The sequence below is a fragment of the Carcharhinus amblyrhynchos genome, unplaced genomic scaffold (assembly GCF_965287045.1).
Source record: "Carcharhinus amblyrhynchos unplaced genomic scaffold, sCarAmb.v2.hapA scaffold_81, whole genome shotgun sequence".
Lineage (NCBI taxonomy): Eukaryota > Metazoa > Chordata > Chondrichthyes > Carcharhiniformes > Carcharhinidae > Carcharhinus > Carcharhinus amblyrhynchos.
This window is the reverse complement of record NW_027649821.1, coordinates 299,419-318,710: the sequence shown is the minus strand read 5'-3', so window position 1 is coordinate 318,710 and position 19,292 is coordinate 299,419. Positions and strand designations below refer to the sequence as shown.

Genomic DNA, 19,292 nt, shown 5'->3' with positions numbered 1-19,292 from the left:
GTGACCCTCAGCACTGTGGATTTTGAGATCTAATCGTCTCTGCAGGAGTGAATCTATCTTGAGGTTTTCTTTTTATTCTTGAAATCACGCATTGCGTGTCACCTCATTTGTTGCAAGAGGAATTTATTACAGCTTAGGAATCTGCTAAGTTGCTATAGTTACTGCAGATGGTGCAGCATTTAACGGAATAATGCCCAAACAAGGCTTCAACGTTAGATACTGTGGAAAGATTAGCCACTACTACCATCTCAGTATTTTGCTTAGTTGTTAAGGAGTTATGTCCAATCCTGTTATTTAAACATTTTAACATACCATAAATAACAGACCATTTTTCTGCTCTTTTCCTGGCTGAAGACTGGCTTGTTGGGCCTCCACATTGATTATACTTGATATCACTAAGCACTATATTTGTTTTTAAACTTAAGGAACGATTTGTATGTGGGGTAGTTCACTCTGCCAGCATGAAGAGCTGGATATTTTAACTCTCCCCTGCAATGTTTGCATTACTGCCTGTGGCTGGTGTCACGCTATTTTCTTTACAATTGCACTTGTCATGGTAGATTTTTTTTAAATCACGGAATTACTCATGGGCTTTCATGCTGCAGTAACTTGCTAGCATGTGATAATTAGGATTGCGCCCACGCTCCTGGCCCAGTCATTTTTTTAAGGAAAATGTAAATGATTTTGTTTTTGTTTCTTGACCTATCCTCAGCCTCCTCTGTCGGCCAAGAAGGGAAGCAGGTCAGTGCTGTTCCATCAGCAGCTACTGGATAGTACACACTCTGATCCAACTATCGCACTCACTGTGTAGTAATCAAGGACACAGCATCTATCCTGCCACACCATAAGAGCTGAATTCAATTTTTTGAAGCAAAAGTGATGTTTTCTCATTGGGAACATTTATTTCCTGTAATCTGACAATCAGCGCTTCAGCACAGTGCTTCACAATCATTTAAAGTGACCAGAGCTGCCTCCTGTGGCAAATTCGTTTGTGCCTGACTGACCGGCATACTCCACTGAAATACTGGCCTGCTGTTTCATACCGGCCGACATAGGTTTGCATCCAGGTCGTGCAATCCAGGGAAAAGACCCCTCTTTATCGTCATTTAAGGTTTCAACATGAAATGAGTCTGGGTAAAGGGAGGCATGGTGGCACAGTGGTTAGCACTGCTGTCTCACAGCGCCAGGGACTCGGGTTAGATTCCTGGCTTGGGTCACTGTCTGTGTGCAGTTTGAACTTAGAACATTACAGCGCAGTACAGGCCCTTCAGCCCTCGATGTTGCACTGACCAGTGGAACCAATCTAATGACCCTCTAACCTAAAGTATTCCAATGTTATCCATATGCCTGTCCACTGACCATTTGAACGCCCTTAAACTTGGTGAGTCCACAACTGCTGCAGGCAGGGCATTCCACGCCCTTACTACTCTCTGAGTAAAGAACTCAGAGGGTAGTTTGCATGTTCTCTCCTTGTCTGTGTGGGTTTCCTCCGGGTGCTCCGGTTTCATCCCACAGCCAAAGATCTGTGGGTTATTTTGATTGACCATGCTAAATTGACCCTAATTACAGGAGATTAGTAGGATAAATATGGGGATAGGGCTTGGGTGGGATTGCAGGGCCTATGGGCCAAATGGCCTCCTTGTGCACTGTAGGGATTTTATTCAATGATTCTATGATTCAGACTTGTTCTGCAACCTGCGCTGGGAAATGCAATAGTAAATCCTCAGTCTCACTCAGATAGTAAGAATATCTGGTGGGGGAAATGTAAATGTGTGTAGAAGCTAGGGTTTAGAATCATAGAATTCCCACAGTGCAGAATGAGGCAGTTTGACTCATCAAACCTGCACTGACACAAATCCTACCCAGGCCCTATCCCCATAACCCCATGCATTTACCCTGCAAATCCTCCTGGCACCAAGGGGCAACTTAGCATGGTCAATTCCCTTAACCTGCATATCTTTAGACTGTGTGAGGAAACCAGAGCACCTGGAGGAAACCCATGCAGACACGGGGAGAATATGCAAACTCCATACAGTCACCCGAGGCCAGCACTGAACCTGGGGTCCCTGGCGCTGTGAGGCAGCAGTGCATACCACTGTGCTGCCCTAGGAACGTTAAGAACATGCCTTTAATGTAGTGAACTGTCCCAAAGTGTCTGGCAGGAGTGTTACCAGATGAAAATTGACACTGAGCTAAGAGATATTGGGACACGTGACCAAAAGCTTGGTCAAAGTAATAGATTGTGATTAAAGGGAGAGAGAGTAATGCAGAGGTTTAGAGATAAGTTCCAGAGTTTGGAACCTAGATCTGGCACAGAGAGAAGTTTAAGAACATAGTCAGATAAATAGCTGGTAAGTTGTACCAAGCAACTCTTGAACACTGCTCAGATTGACAGAACATTATGATAGGATTTTGCAATGCAAAGGAAGCCATTCAGCCCTCTGTATCTATTCTGACTATTTCATTGAGCTAGCTGGTTGGTCCCACTCCTGTGTTCTTTCCACATAGCCCTGTAATTTAATTCACTTCAAATATTTATCTCATTCCCTTTTGAAAGTTACTGAATTTTATTTGATTTATTTTTCACCCTTGTAGTCAGTTTATTCCAGATTTTGCCTTATTTTCTCTCTGGAATTTTTTTCCCATAAATGTACATTTTCAAGTTACTGACACACCTAACAAAAGAAGCAGATCTTTTCAGTGTACTATCGTTCTATTAAATCTCTCCTAAACCTTATCTGCTCAGAATAAACAATCCTGGCTTCTTTAATCTCTCCACATTACTGATCTCCTTCATCCCTGGTACCAATCTCCTCTGCACCATGATTAACACATCTTTTCTGATGTATGGCGAGCAGAATTGGATTCAATACTCCAGCTGAGGGTTAACCAGTGAGCCCCTGTTCAGACAGCTTTTAGCTGTCCTTTCCATACTACCAACAGAGTACATTAAAACTGTCTATCATTCCCATAAAGATACACACCAAACATTGAGGGAAGTGGTAATGAGTTCTACTGTCAGGAGGGGAAGAGAAAGAGAGGTTAAAGGCATGGTGCCTCTTGTTTAAAGTCTTCCAGCAGAGATGGATTACAGTTAATGTGTAATTAATGTACTCTCACCCCGACCTTTGCTTTACACTCCTGGGTGTTCAGCCAGTCATAGGAACTGCAGCCTAAGGGCAAACAGCAGGTTAGGTTCAATTGATTGTCATGTATCAACTTAATAACCTGATGACTTGAGGGAAAGCTTCTCCATTTCGTAGAATTCATAGCCCCTCTCCACCTTATCCCCGTAACCCCACACATTTACCATGGCTAATCCACCTAACCTGCACATGTTTGGACAGCAGGAGGGAATCGGTTTACTGTATTTCAGGTGTTAAAAGAGAAATCTAGATTTACATTATCTTGAATTAAAAACTCATAAGATGCTACATTCCGTCCACTTTCCTGTCTCCCTCATAAACCTGGACAGCAAGTAAAGATCCATGAAAGAAAATTGAGACCTTGGAAATGTTGATGCTAAAGATTCCATTTCCAGAGGAGACAAATGAAGAGGTGCTTGAAATTGCAAAAGCAAAAACAAACTGTAAAATGTGACATTGGGAAAAAGTCAGTATTTCAGTTGTTTGATCAAAGCTGAGAAGTTGCAGAGATCTCTCCTGGAGGAGAAAGTGGAGGGCAGCAGAAAGAGGGACTGGCTAAGGCCAAGCTGGATGATGGACATCACAACAGACAAGCTACAGTGAGCACAGGAGGATGGAACAAGACTCACGCGGGTGACATACCATGACAGCAGATCTCCTGCTGGGAGTAGATACAAGCAGCAACAACAGCATAGAAGTTATGAAAAGACTAATCTGATCAAACATTTGATTTGCTTTGATTTGATTTGTTATTAGGGCGGCACAGTAGCACAGTGGTTAGCACTGCTGCTTCACAGCTCCAGGGACCTGGGTTCGATTCCCGGCTCGGGTCACAGTCTGTGTGGAGTTTGCACATTCTCCTCGTGTCTGCGTGGGTTTCCTCCAGGTGCTCTGGTTTCCTCCAAAAATGTGCGAGTTAGATTGATTGATAGGTTAGAGGGATTAGTGGGTAAAATATATGGGGATAGGACCTCGGTGGGATTGTGGTCGGTGCAGACTCGATGGGCCAAATGGCCTCTTTCTGTACTGTAGGGATTCTATGATCTATCCTATTGTCACATGTATTAGTATACAGTGAAAAATATTGTTTCTTGCATGTAATGCAGACAAAGCATACCATACATTGAGAAGGAAAAGTGAGAGTACAGAATGTAGTGTTACATTCATAGTTATGGTGTAGAGAGAGTTCAACTTAATGTGAGATAGATCCATTCAAAAGTCTGATGGCAGCAGGGAAGAAGCTGTTCTTGAGTTAGTTGATATGTGACCTCAGACTTTTGTATCTTTTTCCCAAAGGAAGAAGGCGCTGAGGGAGTGGTTAGAAGGCATTTGTGGGCCAACAGCTTTAAATCAGCGCCAGGTTTAAAAGGAGGCCTGGTGTAGACAGCGGGCAGCGTCTGAGCGGGCAGTGGAGTGAGAGGGAAGCAGAGTGAGCTATTAGGGCTTAATATCAAAAAGGGCTTGAGGGAAAAAAGGCCAGGTGAGTTCGTTTGAAAAAACAATTTTTTTTCAAAACTACTACAGTGAATAATGGAGGGGCATGTGATGTGTAGTTTCTGTATGATGTGGGAACTGGTGGACTCCAGGGTCCATCCCAGTGACCATGTCTGCAGTAAGTGCAGGTTGCTGGAGGAGCTCCAGCTCAAGGTACATGAGCTGGCCTCTGAGCTACGGACGCTGAGGCTCATCAGGGGGAGAAAGGGTGCCTTTGTCAATGGGGTGCAAGTGACATCCACCCCCCCCTAGACTGGCTAACTCTAAGGGTCAGGGACAAGAGGGGGCTGCTGGGAGGAGGAAGGGGGGTGAGGAGCGGAGGAAGGAGAGTGGGGAGAGGAGGAAGGAGGGTGGGGAGCGGAGGCCTCAGCCTCTTAATCTGCATAACAGGTTTGAGGTTCTTGCTTCCAGTCTGGAAGAGGACAAGGCAGGTGAGGTTGGTGAGCAAACTGCACACGGTACAGTGATGCAGCAGGACATAGGCAAAGAGAAGGGGAAAAGGAACGTAGTAGTGATTGGGGATAGTGGGGTGAAGGGTATTGACACTGTCCTTTGTCACAATGACAAAGTGCACAAAAGGGTGTGTTGTCTGCCTGGTGCTCGGGTACGGGATGTCACAGCTGGGCTGCAGAGGAACCTGCAGTGAGAATCCGGTCATTGTGGTACATGTGGGTGCCGGCGACGTAAGCAAAATGCGGACTGAGGATCTGGGGAGGGAGTATGAAAAGCTGGGAATGGAATTAAAAAGTAGAACTGACAAGGTGGTCATCTCTGGGCTACTGCCTGAACCGAGTGCAGGCGGGCATAAGGTTGACATGATTAAGGAAGTGAATGGGTGGCTCAGGGATTGGTGTGGGAGGAATGGGTTTGAATTTATGGGGCATTGGCACCAGTATTGGGGTAGGTGGGACCTGTTCGGGCGGGATGGGGTTGGTCTGAACCGTGCTGGGACCAGAGTGCTGGCGAATCGAGTAAAGAGGACTGTAGACAGGGCTTTAAACTAATTGGGGGGGGGGAGGGTGCGAGGGTAGGTGACGTTACGTGGTCTAAAGTTAAGGATAGGGTACAGGTAAGGGAAGAGGCCGAGGATGTCCCAATAATAGAGGGAGTAGGGGGCGTGAGTATGGTTGGTGGCGTTACGGCAAATAGGGTCCAGGTGAAGGCTGGGATGAAAGCGCTTTATCTGAATGCACGAAGCATTCGGAATAAAGTGGATGAGCTGGTGGCGCAGATCAACACAAATGGATACGATCTGGTGGCCATTACAGAGACGTGGCTGCAAGGTGACAGGGACTGGGAGCTGAATGTACAGGGCTATCAAGTGTTTAGGAAGGATAGGCAGGAGGGAAAAGGGGGTGGCGTAGCTCTGCTGATTAAGGATAGCATCAAGGTGGTAGCAAGGGATGATATTGGAGCCAAGGAGCAGAACGTGGAATCGTTGTGGGTAGAGATTAGGAACAGCAAAGCGAGGAAGACGCTGGTGGGTGTCGTCTATAGGCCCCCGAATAATGATCTGGAGGTAGGGCGGGCTGTTAACGCACAAATAAGTGTGGCGTGCAGGAATGGGACGGCCGTAGTTATGGGGGATTTCAATCTGCACATTGATTGGTCGACCCATGTTGGACGCGGTGGGCTCGAGGAGGAGTTCTTGGAATGCTGCCGGGATAGTTTCCTGGAACAGTGCGTGTTGGAGCCGACGAGGGAGAGAGCTATCTTGGATCTCGTGCTATGTAATGAGGCGGGTAGAATGAGGGACCTTGCGGTGAAGGATCCTCTTGGGGAGAGTGATCATTGTATGGTGGAGTTTCTGGTGCAGATGGAGGAGGAGAAAGTGGGTTCCCAGACACGCGTACTTTGTTTGAATAGAGGGGAGTACGGTAGGATGAGAGAAGAATTGGCGAATGTGGACTGGGGGGGCGCGTTGGAGGGAGGGTCTGCTGAGGAGCAGTGGAGGATCTTTAAGGAGATCTTTCTTGGTGCTCAGCGGAAATTTATTCCGATGGTTAAAAAGGACAGTAGGAGGAGAGGTAATAAGCCGTGGATAACGAAGGAGGTGAAGGAAAGTGTTAAATTAAAAGCGGAGGAATTTAGAGTAGCTAAGAGTAGTGGGCGAGAAGAGGATTGGGAGAGGTTTAAATGTCAACAAAGATTGACAAAGAAGTTGATAAAGAAGGGTAGGAGAAACTATGAAGCTGGGCTAGCGCTTAATATAAAAAAGGATAGCAAGAGTTTTTATAAATATATAAAAAGGAAGAGGCTGGCTAGGGTGAACGTTGGTCCTTTAGAGGATGAGAAAGGGGACCTAGTGGTAGGGGATGGGGATATGGCTAAGGTATTGAATAACTTTTTTGTTTCGGTCTTCACGGAGGAGGACGTGAATAATTTGCCGGATGTTAGCGATGGAAAGGTGGTAGGACTGGAGGGTCTTAATGACATTACTGTTACTAGAGAGGCGGTGCTCGACAGACTGGAGGGGCTGATTGTGGACAAGTCCCCAGGACCGGATGGAATGCACCCGAGGGTTCTGAAAGAAATGGCGGAGGTGATAGTGGATGCCTTGGTGGTTATTTTCCAGACGTCGCTGGATTCCGGGGAAGTGCCGGAGGATTGGAAAACGGCTAATGTTACGCCATTGTTTAAGAAGGGTGCCAGGCAAAAGGCGGGGAATTATAGGCCGGTTAGTTTAACGTCTGTGGTAGGTAGAATGTTAGAATCCGTCATTAAGGAGGAAATTGCGAGGCATCTTGAAGGAAATTGCTTGATAGAGCAGACGCAGCACGGTTTCATTAAAGGGAAGTCGTGTCTGACAAATTTACTGGAGTTCTATGAGGATGTGTCTCGGGCGGTAGATAGAGGAGAGCCGGTGGATGTGGTCTTTCTGGATTTTCAGAAGGCGTTTGACAAAGTACCTCACAAGAGGTTATTGCAGAAGGTCGAGGGACATGGAGTTGGGGGTAGGGTGTTAGCGTGGATAGAGGATTGGTTGTCAAGTAGGAGGCAGAGAGTGGGGGTCAACGGGTGCTATTCGGATTGGCGGATGGTGACTAGTGGAGTGCCCCAGGGGTCGGTGCTGGGGCCTCAGCTTTTTACCATTTATATAGATGATCTGGAGGAGGGAACCGAGTGTAGGGTGTCAAAATTTGCTGATGACACCAAGATAGGGGGAACGGCAAATTGTGTGGAGGGTGTGGAGAGTCTGCAGAAGGATCTAGATAGGCTGGGCGAATGGGCCAGGAAATGGCAAATGGAATTTAATGTTGGCAAGTGTGAGGTGGTCCACTTTGGTAGGAATAATGGTAGGAAGGACTATTACTTACGTGGCGAAAAACTGCAGCAGGCGATGGTGCAGAGGGACCTCGGGGTCCTTGTGCATGAGTCGCAAAAACCCAGCTTGCAGGTGCAGCAGGTGGTCAGGAAGGCGAATGGGATGCTGGCCTTCATAGCGAGGGGGATTGAATATAAAAGTAGGGAGGTCTTGCTGCAGCTGTATAGGGCATTGGTGAGGCCGCAGCTGGAGTACTGTGTGCAGTTTTGGGCACCGCACCTGCGCAAAGATATTTTGGCCTTGGAGGGAGTGCAGAGGAGGTTTACTAGGCTGATACCGGAGTTGAGGGGGTTGAGCTATGAGGAGAGGCTGAATAAACTAGGCTTGTACTCGTTAGAGTTTAGAAGAATGAGGGGAGATCTCATTGAGACGTATAAGATGATGAATGGGATGGATAGGATAGAGGTGGAGAGACTCTTCCCGCTCAAAAAAGACAGTAGGACTAGGGGGCACGGCCTCAAGGTAAAGGGGGGGCGGTTTAGAACGGAGTTGAGGAGGAACTTCTTCACTCAAAGGGTGGTGAATCTCTGGAATTCTCTGCCCGTTGAAGTGGTGGAGGCTGCCTCGCTAAATATTTTTAAGACGCGGGTTGATGGGTTTTTGATAAGAGAGGGGATTAAGGGTTATGGGGAGAGGGCGGGAAAGTGGAACTGAGCCACGACAGATCAGCCATGATCTTATTGAATGGCGGGGCAGGCTCGAAGGGCTAGATGGCCTACTCCTGCTCCTATTTCTTATGCTCTTATGTTCTTATGTGCGTGGTGTTCTTAATTATGCTGGCTGCTTTTCCGAGGCAACGGGAAGTGTAGACAGTGTCAATGGATGGGAAGCTGGTTTGATGATGGACAGGTCTTTGTTCACGATCTTTTGTAGTTTCTTGCAGTCTTGGACAGAGCAGAAGCCATAACGAGCTGTGATACAACCAGAAAGAATGCTTTCTATGGTGCATCTGTAAAAGTTGGTGAGAGTCGTAACAGACATGCCAAATTTCCTTAGTCTTCTGAGAAAGTAATTTCTCCCCTAGCGATGATGTGCTTAGCTCCTACAGGTCATTAGTCATTTTACATGTATGTAGTTCTTCTACACAAGGGGGAGTGATCTGCATATATTAGGTAATTCATTATGTTAATGTGTACCCCATTTGGAAGGAGCAGGTAATTTTCGATTCCCAAACCTTTCCATGTCTAGGTTTTCATTGCCTAATGTCTGTTGTGAGCTAATACACAGAGATTGATCAGCACGATTGGTTAACTATATCATCATGGAATCATGTGACTGTAGAATGGCAGAAGGTGAACTGGGTAAACTTGGTCTTTTATCTTGCAACTGATTTATACGCCAGTGCCTCTTGACTGTGACCTATCATTCAGGAATGATGTACAGTGTTTATGATATTCCCTATGTTGTACTATACTTAAATTAGGTTTTATTAATTTAAGGGACAAATGAAATGACCACCAATTGTGCTACAGTGCCAGAAGTGAAAAGGCAACTGATGCTTAAGTGTGTGAGTTTGCATGAGGAACTATAGGACTGCCAGCGGTACACATGGAACTGTACTCCATTGTTCACAAGAGATGGGGAGAAGAACGAGTGAAGTTGCATGTATGGTTTTGGAGGCAGATGTAAACCATTTGATTTGACTCTTTATCTTCAGCTTTCTGGAGGGGAGTAGCTGGCTCCCAGCCTTTGCACGGCTTAATCCCGCTTCCTTATCCCTTTGAAATGCTCACAGATTCCAATTGTTCATGAAGCTACAATTCTACCACTGGGTAAGGGGAATCATGGTCTGTGAACTCCTGAAATATTCACCAGCCACCTCTCAGAATCTCAAACCAAATGCGTACATAAAGCAGTTTTAAATGAATTCAGATCTTGTGGATAAGCAGCAGTATTTTAACCTGGAAAGTTGGCAGTTGAATAGAGGCAATGCTAATCATTGGAACAGTAAGCTTTGGGGATTTTTGAGCTGAGAGGGTAAGGAGCCATAGGCAGAACAAACACTGGACTGAGATAGCTTGCTTCAACAAATACAGCCTTGGTCCAAACATGAACAAAAGAACTGAACTGTAAAGGTGAGAGTGACAGCCCTGGACATCAAGACAGCATTCGACCGAGGCTGGCATCAAGGAAAACTGGGAATCAGGGAAAAGCCCTCCATTGGTTAAAATCATTCCTAGCACAAAGAAAAGTTGTTATGGTTGTTGGAGATCAACCGTATCACCCCAAGGCATCACTGCAAGAGTTCCTGAGGTTAGTGTCCTAGGCCCAACCGTTTTGGCTGCTTATCAATGACCTTCACTCCATCTTGAGATCAGAAATGGGGATGTTCGCCAATGGTTACACAATGTTCAGCACCATTCGCAACACCTGGGATACCAGAGCAGTTTGTTTCCATATGCTGCAAGACCCCGACAGTTTTCAGGCTTGAGCCGATGAGTGCCAAGTAGCATTGATGCCACACGTGTGCCAGGCAATAACCATCTCCAACGATGGACAATCTAACCATTTCCCTTTGACATTCAATGGCACTACCATCACTGAAACCTCATTATCAACATTCTGGGGGCTACAATTGACTGGACTAGCCATGTAAATACTATGGCTACAAGAACAGGTCAAAGGCTGGGAATTCTGCAGAAAGTAACATATCTCTTGATCCTCCCAAAACCTGTCCACCATTTGCAAGACAAAGGTCGGGAGTGTGATGTAAGATGCTCCACTTGCCTGGAGGAGTGCAGCTCCAACAACGCCCGAGAAGCTGGACATCATCCAGGACAAAGGAATTCATTGTCACAGAACACTGTGGAGGCCAGGTTATTGAGTGCATTTAAGACAGAGATAGGTAGGTTCTTGATTGGTGAAGGGATCAAGGGTTACAGGGAGAAACTTTTCAGCCGTGATTGAATGGCAGAGTAAACTCGATGGGCCAAATGGCCTAGTTGTGCTTCTGTATCTTATGGTCTAAAGCAGCCCGCTAGATCGCACCCCATCCACCACCATCAACATCTACACTCTCTCCATCAACGACTCTCAGTAGCAGTACTATCTAGAAGATGTACTGCAGCAACTCACCAAGGCACCTTTGACAGAATCTTCCAAATGTCTGACCTCGACTATCTAGAAGGACAAGGACAGCAGACACCTGGGAACACCAGCACCTGTAAGTTCCCTTCCTAGCCTCTCACCATCCTGACTTGGAAATACATTACTGTTCCTATTCTTCCACTGTCCCTGGTTCAAAACCCTAAAACTCCCAAATGCACTGTGCATGTACTTATACCACATGGATTGCATTGGTTCAAGAAGGAGACTCACCACCATCTTCTTAAGGGCAATTAGGATGGGCAATAAATGCTGGCATAACTAGCAATGCTGCCCACATCCTGTGAAAGAATTTGTGTATCTTCACCACATGAATTGCACTGGTCCAATGTGTAAGTCCACTGCTACCTCAGAGCAGCTCAGGAATGGGTAATAAATGCTGGCTGTTACCAGAAGCGCCCATACCCTGACAGCAAATCCAAAACAAATCTCTCAGCCAAGTAAGTGGACATTGGCAAAGGCCCTGGTCTTAGTTTCCCATTCTCTCCGTGGCAACAGTGTGCATAATCCTTGTGGACATGAGAAGAACAGAAAGATCTTTCTTATTGTTGAAAATATTGTTTGAAAAACCTAGGAGGTATTCTTTTGACATTTTTTTAAAAATCTGCCTAATTCATAGATTTCAAAGAATTCCCATTGAGTCTGCACCGAAAACAATCCCACCCAGGCCCCATCCACGTAATTCCACGTATTTACCCTGCTAATCCCCCTAATCTATGCATCCTGGGACACAAAGGGACAATTTCGCATAGCCAGTCAATCTAACCAGCAAGTCCTTCAGACTGTGGGAGGAAACCAGAACATCCAGAGGAAACCTACGCAGACACGGGAAGAATGTACAAATTCCACACAGACAGTGACCCAAGCCGGGAATTTAACCCTGGTCCCTGGGGCTATGAGGCAGCAGTGCTAACTACTGTGCCATTATGCCATCCACATGACAAACTCATGACCATTCTGAAAGCCTGTGATAATAGAATGACGTTAGTTGAAAACTTGTTGTAGGCATGATGATAATGTTGCCAGTTGAAAGTGAAATGAACACCAAGAAAGTGAGCCTTCGCTGAGTCCATAATGTATATACAGCTTGGGCCAATGGAAAGAGATTCAGTCCTCGGTTGTAAAAAGTCATACAAGTTAGGCTTTCAGCCAACTTGCCATTTGATGCAAATTGGTTACACAGTGCTGTGATTTGGAGGAGAATTGGTGATTTCTCTTGAGCTGATGTGTGTTTTGCATGTCAGTGAACCTGGCTCCCAAAGCCTGGATCTCAGGCAGATGCTTGCAAACTAGAAGTAAAGGTTTTCGGGATTCGCTAAGGCCAGTAATTCGGGAAACCCATTAGAGGAGCTGGCGCCAGTTGCATAAGCCTTGGCTCAGTCTAAAAGCAACTTTAGAGAGGCTTCAAGAATTCATAATGTGGGAAATGCAAATGTTGGACTCTTGTAGTGAGGAATGCTCATCTGCTGAAGTTACAGCACTCTGACAGCTTCCCGAAATCTAGGCTTTAGGAGCCAGGATCACTGACATGCAACATGCACAACAGCTCAAGAGAAATCACCAACTCTCCCCCAAATCACAGCACTGTGTAACTGATTTGCATCAATCTGTCATTACCATCCTCAGTCAAGCACAATAAGATTCAAAATGAACTTGTATTTAAATCCTATTTAAGAGGTGCATGGCAACTGTGGATTGGTGATGAAGACCTCTTTGCTCCATTCCTTTCCCCACAGGGAGAGGTAGTAAGCTTTATGGTCTTTCTAACTAAACCCCAGGCAATTTAGTACTGCCCACTAAGTGCTGGATAGAGACAAACACAAACCAGCAGACAATATTGGATGGTTTCTTTAGCTGGGCAATTGTGAGTCATTCTATTTTGTGTGTTAATGCACTTCTACCTTTTTTTGATGTTTAGGTGGGAGGGAATCAACTCATGGCATTTTGAGATGGGAGCACAAATCTTTTGAAGTAAAATTGCTTTCAATTGCTAGTAATCTGAAACAAATTCTGAAATGGGTAGGGAAGTGCAGCGGGTCTAGCACCATCTGTAAAGTGAAAGAATGTGAATGTTTTAGGCATAACGTCATCAGAATGGGTAATTAACCCTTATTTCTCTTTACAGATGCTAACTGACATGCTGTACATTTTGGGTACATTTTTATTGCCTATTCCTTTTTGCCTTCATGCTCAAATGGTTTCTCAGTGGGAAGGGGGTTCGTACAAATGGATTCTATCACGTTACCCAAACACTGACCACCTGTTTCTCTTTCTGCAGTCTGAAGACTTGGGCACTTGCGGTCAGTACGACATTGGGAGGCAGAGCCGGAGTATGATGCCCAGTGCCAGCTGCGTCTTCCCCGGATTCATGCTGCGAAAGCCCTCCTCCGAGACGGACATCGAGAACTGGGCATCCAAACACTTCAACAAGCACACACAGGGAATCTTCCGCCGCAAAGTCTCTATCGCTAACATGTTGGCCTGGAGCAGCGAGTCCATCAAGAAGCCCATGATAATGACAGCTGACCGGAACGTGAAGAAGGAAGCGTGCGAGGTGTTCAAATTGATCCAAATGTACATGGGTGACCGGCGGGCCAAGGTGGACCAGCTCAACGTGGCGCTGGAGATCGCCACAAAGGGCTGGAGCATGCAGGGCCTGAGGGACGAACTGTACATCCAGCTGTGCCGACAGACTACTGAAAACTTTAGATACGAGAGTCTTGCCAGGGGCTGGGAATTAATGGCAATCTGCCTGGCCTTCTTCCCTCCTACTCCCAAATTCCACTCCTACCTAGAAGGCTATATCTACCGGCATATGGACCCAGTGAATGATGCAAAAGGTAAGACTATAATGATTGAAAAAACAGCTAATAGGGCTATCTAAAACTTTCATGTTTCACAAGAGGACAAGGAGACCCCTTGTTCACCCCCTCCCCTCTTTGAAATGGATGGTGCATTGAAAATGTGTCATTGCTTCTTGTAGATGTGTACACATCAAGTACAGCTCCAAAATACGCACATACTCTTAACTCCCCTGCCTTAGTATTACTGATTATACACTGGTGGCTGCGAATGCTGGTCATGGTTTTTTGCTTCCTGTGTGATATCTGGTGATTGCAGGCAGTTACTGCAGAAAAACTGTAGCTGCTCCCAGTCCAGGTATCCCGTGTAATATCTAGAGATGGGAGGGGAAGGATTAAGTGTCGGGGATCAGGCAGGGACACTGTTGAAGATGATTGGGACATCCTTGTTTCCATCTTATCCTGAGTGTAATATGTGAGGAGATAGGACAGGAGGAGGCCATTCAGGCTTATGCGCCTGTCCTACTATTCAATTAAAACTCAACTTATTAACCTCAACTCCATCCACCTGTCTTGGTTCTGTAACCCTTAAAGCCCTCACCTAACAAAGCTCTATCAATCTCAGCTTTGAAATTTTCAATTGATCCACAGCATTCACAACTGCTTTTTTTGGGGAGGTGGGGGTGGGGAGGTTGGTGGAAATGTCCAGATTCCAGCGAGCCTTTGTGTGAAGAAGTGCTTTCTGACATCACCTCTGAAATATCTAGCTTTCATTTTAAGTTATACGCCTTTGTTTTGGACTGCCCTCCAGTAGTTTCTGTTTTTCTGTTGAATATCCCATCATGTGAAATCATAGAATCATAGAATCCTTACAGCGCTGATAACCCCATGCATTTACCCTAGCTAGTCCTCCTGACACTAAGGGGCAATTTAGCATGGCTAATCCACCTAACCTGCACATCTTTGAACTCTGGGAGGAAGCTGGAGCACCTGGTGGAAACCCACACAGACACAGGGAGAACGTGCAAACTCCACACAGACAGTGACCCAAGCCAGGAATCGAACCCGGGTCTCTGATACTAACCACTATCCCACCATGCTGTCCATTAATAGGAGCAAAGCAGCCCATTTGGCCCCTTGAGCCTGCTCCGCTATTCCATAAGATCATGGCTGATCCGTGTGCATTTCAAATTCCGCATTCCCAACCTCCACTTTAAAAATATTCAGTGACCCCCGTCTCCACCGCCTTCTCGGGCAGAGTTCTAAAGTCACATAACTATAGAGAAAATTTCTCCTCTTGCATTGTCTTAAATATCTCAAGTAAATCAGCCCCTCAATTCTTCGAGTCTGTCATAAATTTTGGCATCGATATACTTGGGATATAATTTTCTTGAGGTCTTTGCCTGAAGGTAGGTCTGACCCACAGCTCTCCACCACAGGTAGGGCAACCAGGCCTTTGAATCCCCTCCAGGCAAGTATCAAACCCAGTGGTACTGGCATCAATCTGTCCAGCCAGCTGAGACAACCGACCCACTGGGACATGTAATAGACCCTTCAAACTATAAATGAATAGTTGGACAATAACAAAGCAAATTGATTTCCCTTCTTTTTTTTTGCTGACTTAATTGTTGATCAAATGCAAAGCCTCTACTACTGATGCATAAAATATCTTGAGTGTAATTTGATTAATAACACTGCAAAGTAATAGCCATAACTTTCACTTACTGAGTCTTCTAATCAACCTGAGATTTCTCTAAAAAGGGATTGCCTCTAAGTATGTGAAGACAATGATGATAGACAACATTATAAAATTAAGAAGTCCTGTGACAGCCTCATCAGAAGAGGTTTGCAGTTAAAACATCTGTTTTGTCCTTGTTTAAAACTAATTCTGGCCTCCAGCTATTAGCGTTTTTCATTTTAATTGCTTACCTCGTGCATAGCGTAAGAAGAAATAGGACTGCATTTATTAGAGTTCTGATCACACACATATTATTAGCCGTAACTCACTGGTGATGAATTAACAGAGCAGCCCACTATTGAGCTATAAATCGTATCCCACTGCTTCTCGTACACATTCCGCTGCTACCACTCGTGGAGACTGCAGATATCAAAACAGTTTTTTGTTGTCACCATTTAAATAATTTATTCAACTGTGTAAAACAGGACTAATTTTCTATTCAGCCCTAAAAATTTGCTTCTGTTAATGCTGCAGAAAGCGGTTTTAATAATTGATCTGGGTACTGGTCTGTATATCTGTCTGCTTGGCACTTTATATCCACCATATTGAGAAACACTGGTGCTGGGGAATGCATACTTTTCATTTTAGAGCCAAGGCACTTCTAGTTATCACTCCCACTCTGCCAAGCTGCTCACGACTAACGTGTTTTCATGTTGGGGCCCATGGGGTATTTGTACCACTGGCTCCCAAGGGAAGAGTCTCAGTCTGAGAGTACCCTGTAAAGATGGGTCAAAGTAAATTTGGCATGTTTATATTCAGGACTGAGATCGACAGAAAGATATCCAATGATATGGATTAATTTGAGGAGAGTTACAGATTAGTGCTGATTTGATTAAATGGTGAAATAGGTTGAAGGGACTGAATGGCTTCCTCCTCCTTTGGTGTTTCTGTGGTTCATGTCAGTTGTCTGAGGTCTGGGCTGGGATTTTCAACGTTTCTTGTAGAGTTTTGCAGTGACAGAGGCAGCCTGCCATTGGCTGACAGCAGGCTCTTCTGGTCCCTCACCATCAGAGAACCCATGACAGGGGACCGCATCGATGGGAGCAGGAGGTCCCACTGCGTGGTGAATGGACGGAGAATCTTGCCCCAAGAATTCAAGAATTAATTGCATGGACAGGTCACTGACACCTGTCTAAATAAGCCTTTGGTTATGGAGCAACCTGTCCTCAATTCTCTCCAACCCCACCAGCACCAACTTCAGGTCATGCTTTTCACTTCCCTCACCAGACTGGCAATTAGTGCCAAATTCCAGAGAGCTTTGTGATGCTGCACCTAAACCCACAAAGAGTTAGACTGATCTCTGCACACCTCCAGAACTAGTCCAGGTCAGTAATTAAAGGTTAGTGGTTTGGAAAAGAACTGAGATGAGATGTATGGGGCTGCTTTATGTTCACTGCTTTGCACCATTCTAAAGAAGAAAGCAAAATGGCAATGTGATCATTGCTCTCAACTCTCTGGCTCTTTATTTGCACAGATATTCACCGTTTCAGATTTAAATTTGGACAATAGCAAAGACTACAGCAGGGCTGGGAATGGAAAAATGTGAACAGGGATGTAGGACAATTAAAATTAAGTGGCAGCATGTGAAGGGATCAATTCTTACAGGCTTTGGAATAGTTTGAATAACATCTCATTCCATTGACTGCCTTTCACAAGTCTACAGGGTGAGTGGATAAAGAAGCAACAAGGAATTATTAAGAGAAAGGAAAGAGAGTGGAAATAAATGACAGAGTGGTCCAATAATTGGCCCCTGTTTGACAGCTGCCCGGAAGGTAGTGAAGTGATTGTCCTCTCTACAGTGTTAGCTCACACTTCCAGCAACGATACAGGAAGACACAAAGATGAAAGCTTAAAACATGGAGGAACAAGTCCATCTCACAATACACAACAGTATCACCCACTCCGGCAACCCTGACCTACAAGCAGGATCTGTAACCAGTTCTTAGAATATTGTTTGGAGTCGATCCACATATTTTAACCTGAAATCTCTGATTGAGAAAAGGTGGATAAAATCTGCATTAGAGTTTTGAAGGTAGCTTCCAGTAAAGTCATGGGATGCATTAAATTACTTATGTTTATAGCAATCAGGCTTGTCTAAAACTACATCCGAGCCCCAATCTGTGAAAATCCAGCCCAGGAAACTCAGTTCCATTTGCACTTCCTCCTCACTATTTGAATTTCAACGTCCTGGAGATTTGGGAAGTGCAGTTTTAACATTTGAGGTAATCGGGGTCCTTGTGCATGAGTCGCAAAAACCCAGCTTGCAGGTGCAGCAGGTGGTCAGGAAGGCGAATGGGATGCTGGCCTTCATCACGAGGGGGATTGAATATATAAGTAGGGAGGTCTTGCTGCGGCTGTATAGGGCATTGGTGAGGCCGCAGCTGGAGTACTGTGTGCAGTTTTGGGCGCCGTACTTACGCAAGGATATTTTGGCCTTGGAGGGAGTGCAGAGGAGGTTTACTAGGCTGATGCCGGAGTTGAGGGGGTTGAGCTATGAGGAGAGGCTGAATAAATTAGGCTTGTACTCGTTAGAGTTTAGAAGAATGAGGGGAGATCTCATTGAGACGTATAAGATGATGAATGGGATGGATGGGATAGAGGTGGAGAGACTCTTCCCGCTCAGAAAGGATAGCAGGACTAGGGGGCACAGCCTCAAGATAAAGGGGGGGGCGGTTTAGAACGGAGTTGAGGAGGAACTTCTTCACTCAAAGGGTGGTGAATCTCTAGAATTCTCTGCCCGTTGAAGTGGTGGAGGCTACCTCGCTAAATATTTTTAAGACGCGGGTTGATGGGTTTTTGATAAGAGAGGGGATTAAGGGTTATGGGGAGAGGGCGGGAATGTGGAACTGAGCCAAGACAGATCAGCCATGATCTTATTGACTGGCGGGGCAGGCTCGAAGGGCTAGTTGGCCTACTCCTGCTCCTATTTCTTATGTTCTTATGTAAACCTTCAATCAGGGCACCAAAATCTGCAGCTTGAGATATACAACTAATTGTTACCTGGATTCAAATTCTATACAATGCTCCAAGGCTGTGCAGAATGTAGAGGCAAAAGTTCAGACATCTTTGCCAGAATGGGCTATGTATTGGCAAAGAGGAATGCATGTGCAGTGCATGTATCTTTCGCGTTGCTGATACTAGCTGTGTTGCTACTGGGAAGCGTAGAAGAGGATCAGGTCAGTATTCTTTCATAGGAATAAAAAACAAAACAACAAGGGCTTTGCAATGCTATTCTTTAGTCATGCACCTGAGATAGTTTGTAGATATGGGGGTTGAATAATCAGCCATCTGCAAGAAGAAACATTGTTTAGTCTAAACTAAAGGGAATCACTGGGCACCACCGTGCATTATCTCCTACCATCCTATCCAAAAATAGCACAGGCAAGAAGGTAAGAACCAAATCATCCACCTGCATCAAGTGGGGAGATGATGCTTGATTTTGCAAATGCAGAAAGGAGGAAGCTGGATTGATTCTCCCCAGTGTGGGCAGTGTTAGCTTCAGCTGGAGTAATAGGAATAAAAGCTGGCCTTTGCGTTGCTGGGTTAGGAGAGATGAATCAGTGTGTTCCTCTTCATATTTGTTCTTGGGATGTGACCACTGCTGGCAAGGTGAGCATTTGTATCCACCCTTAAACACTGTTGAGAAGATCCTTGGTGAGCCATTTTCTTGAGGCATTACAGTC

At 45.4% G+C, this 19,292-nt stretch overlaps 1 protein-coding gene across 3 annotated transcripts in view; it reads left to right on the top strand.

Annotated features, from left to right (window-relative positions):
• Positions 1-19,292, top strand: part of arhgap39 (Rho GTPase activating protein 39) — a 485,625-nt gene that overhangs the window by 353,474 nt on the left and 112,859 nt on the right. For all 3 annotated transcript variants that reach the window (XM_080182707.1, XM_080182708.1, XM_080182709.1), the window contains one exon: positions 13,349-13,910. In XM_080182707.1, coding sequence (XP_080038833.1) covers positions 13,349-13,910 — 562 coding nt within the window. The remainder of the gene's footprint in view (positions 1-13,348; positions 13,911-19,292) is intronic.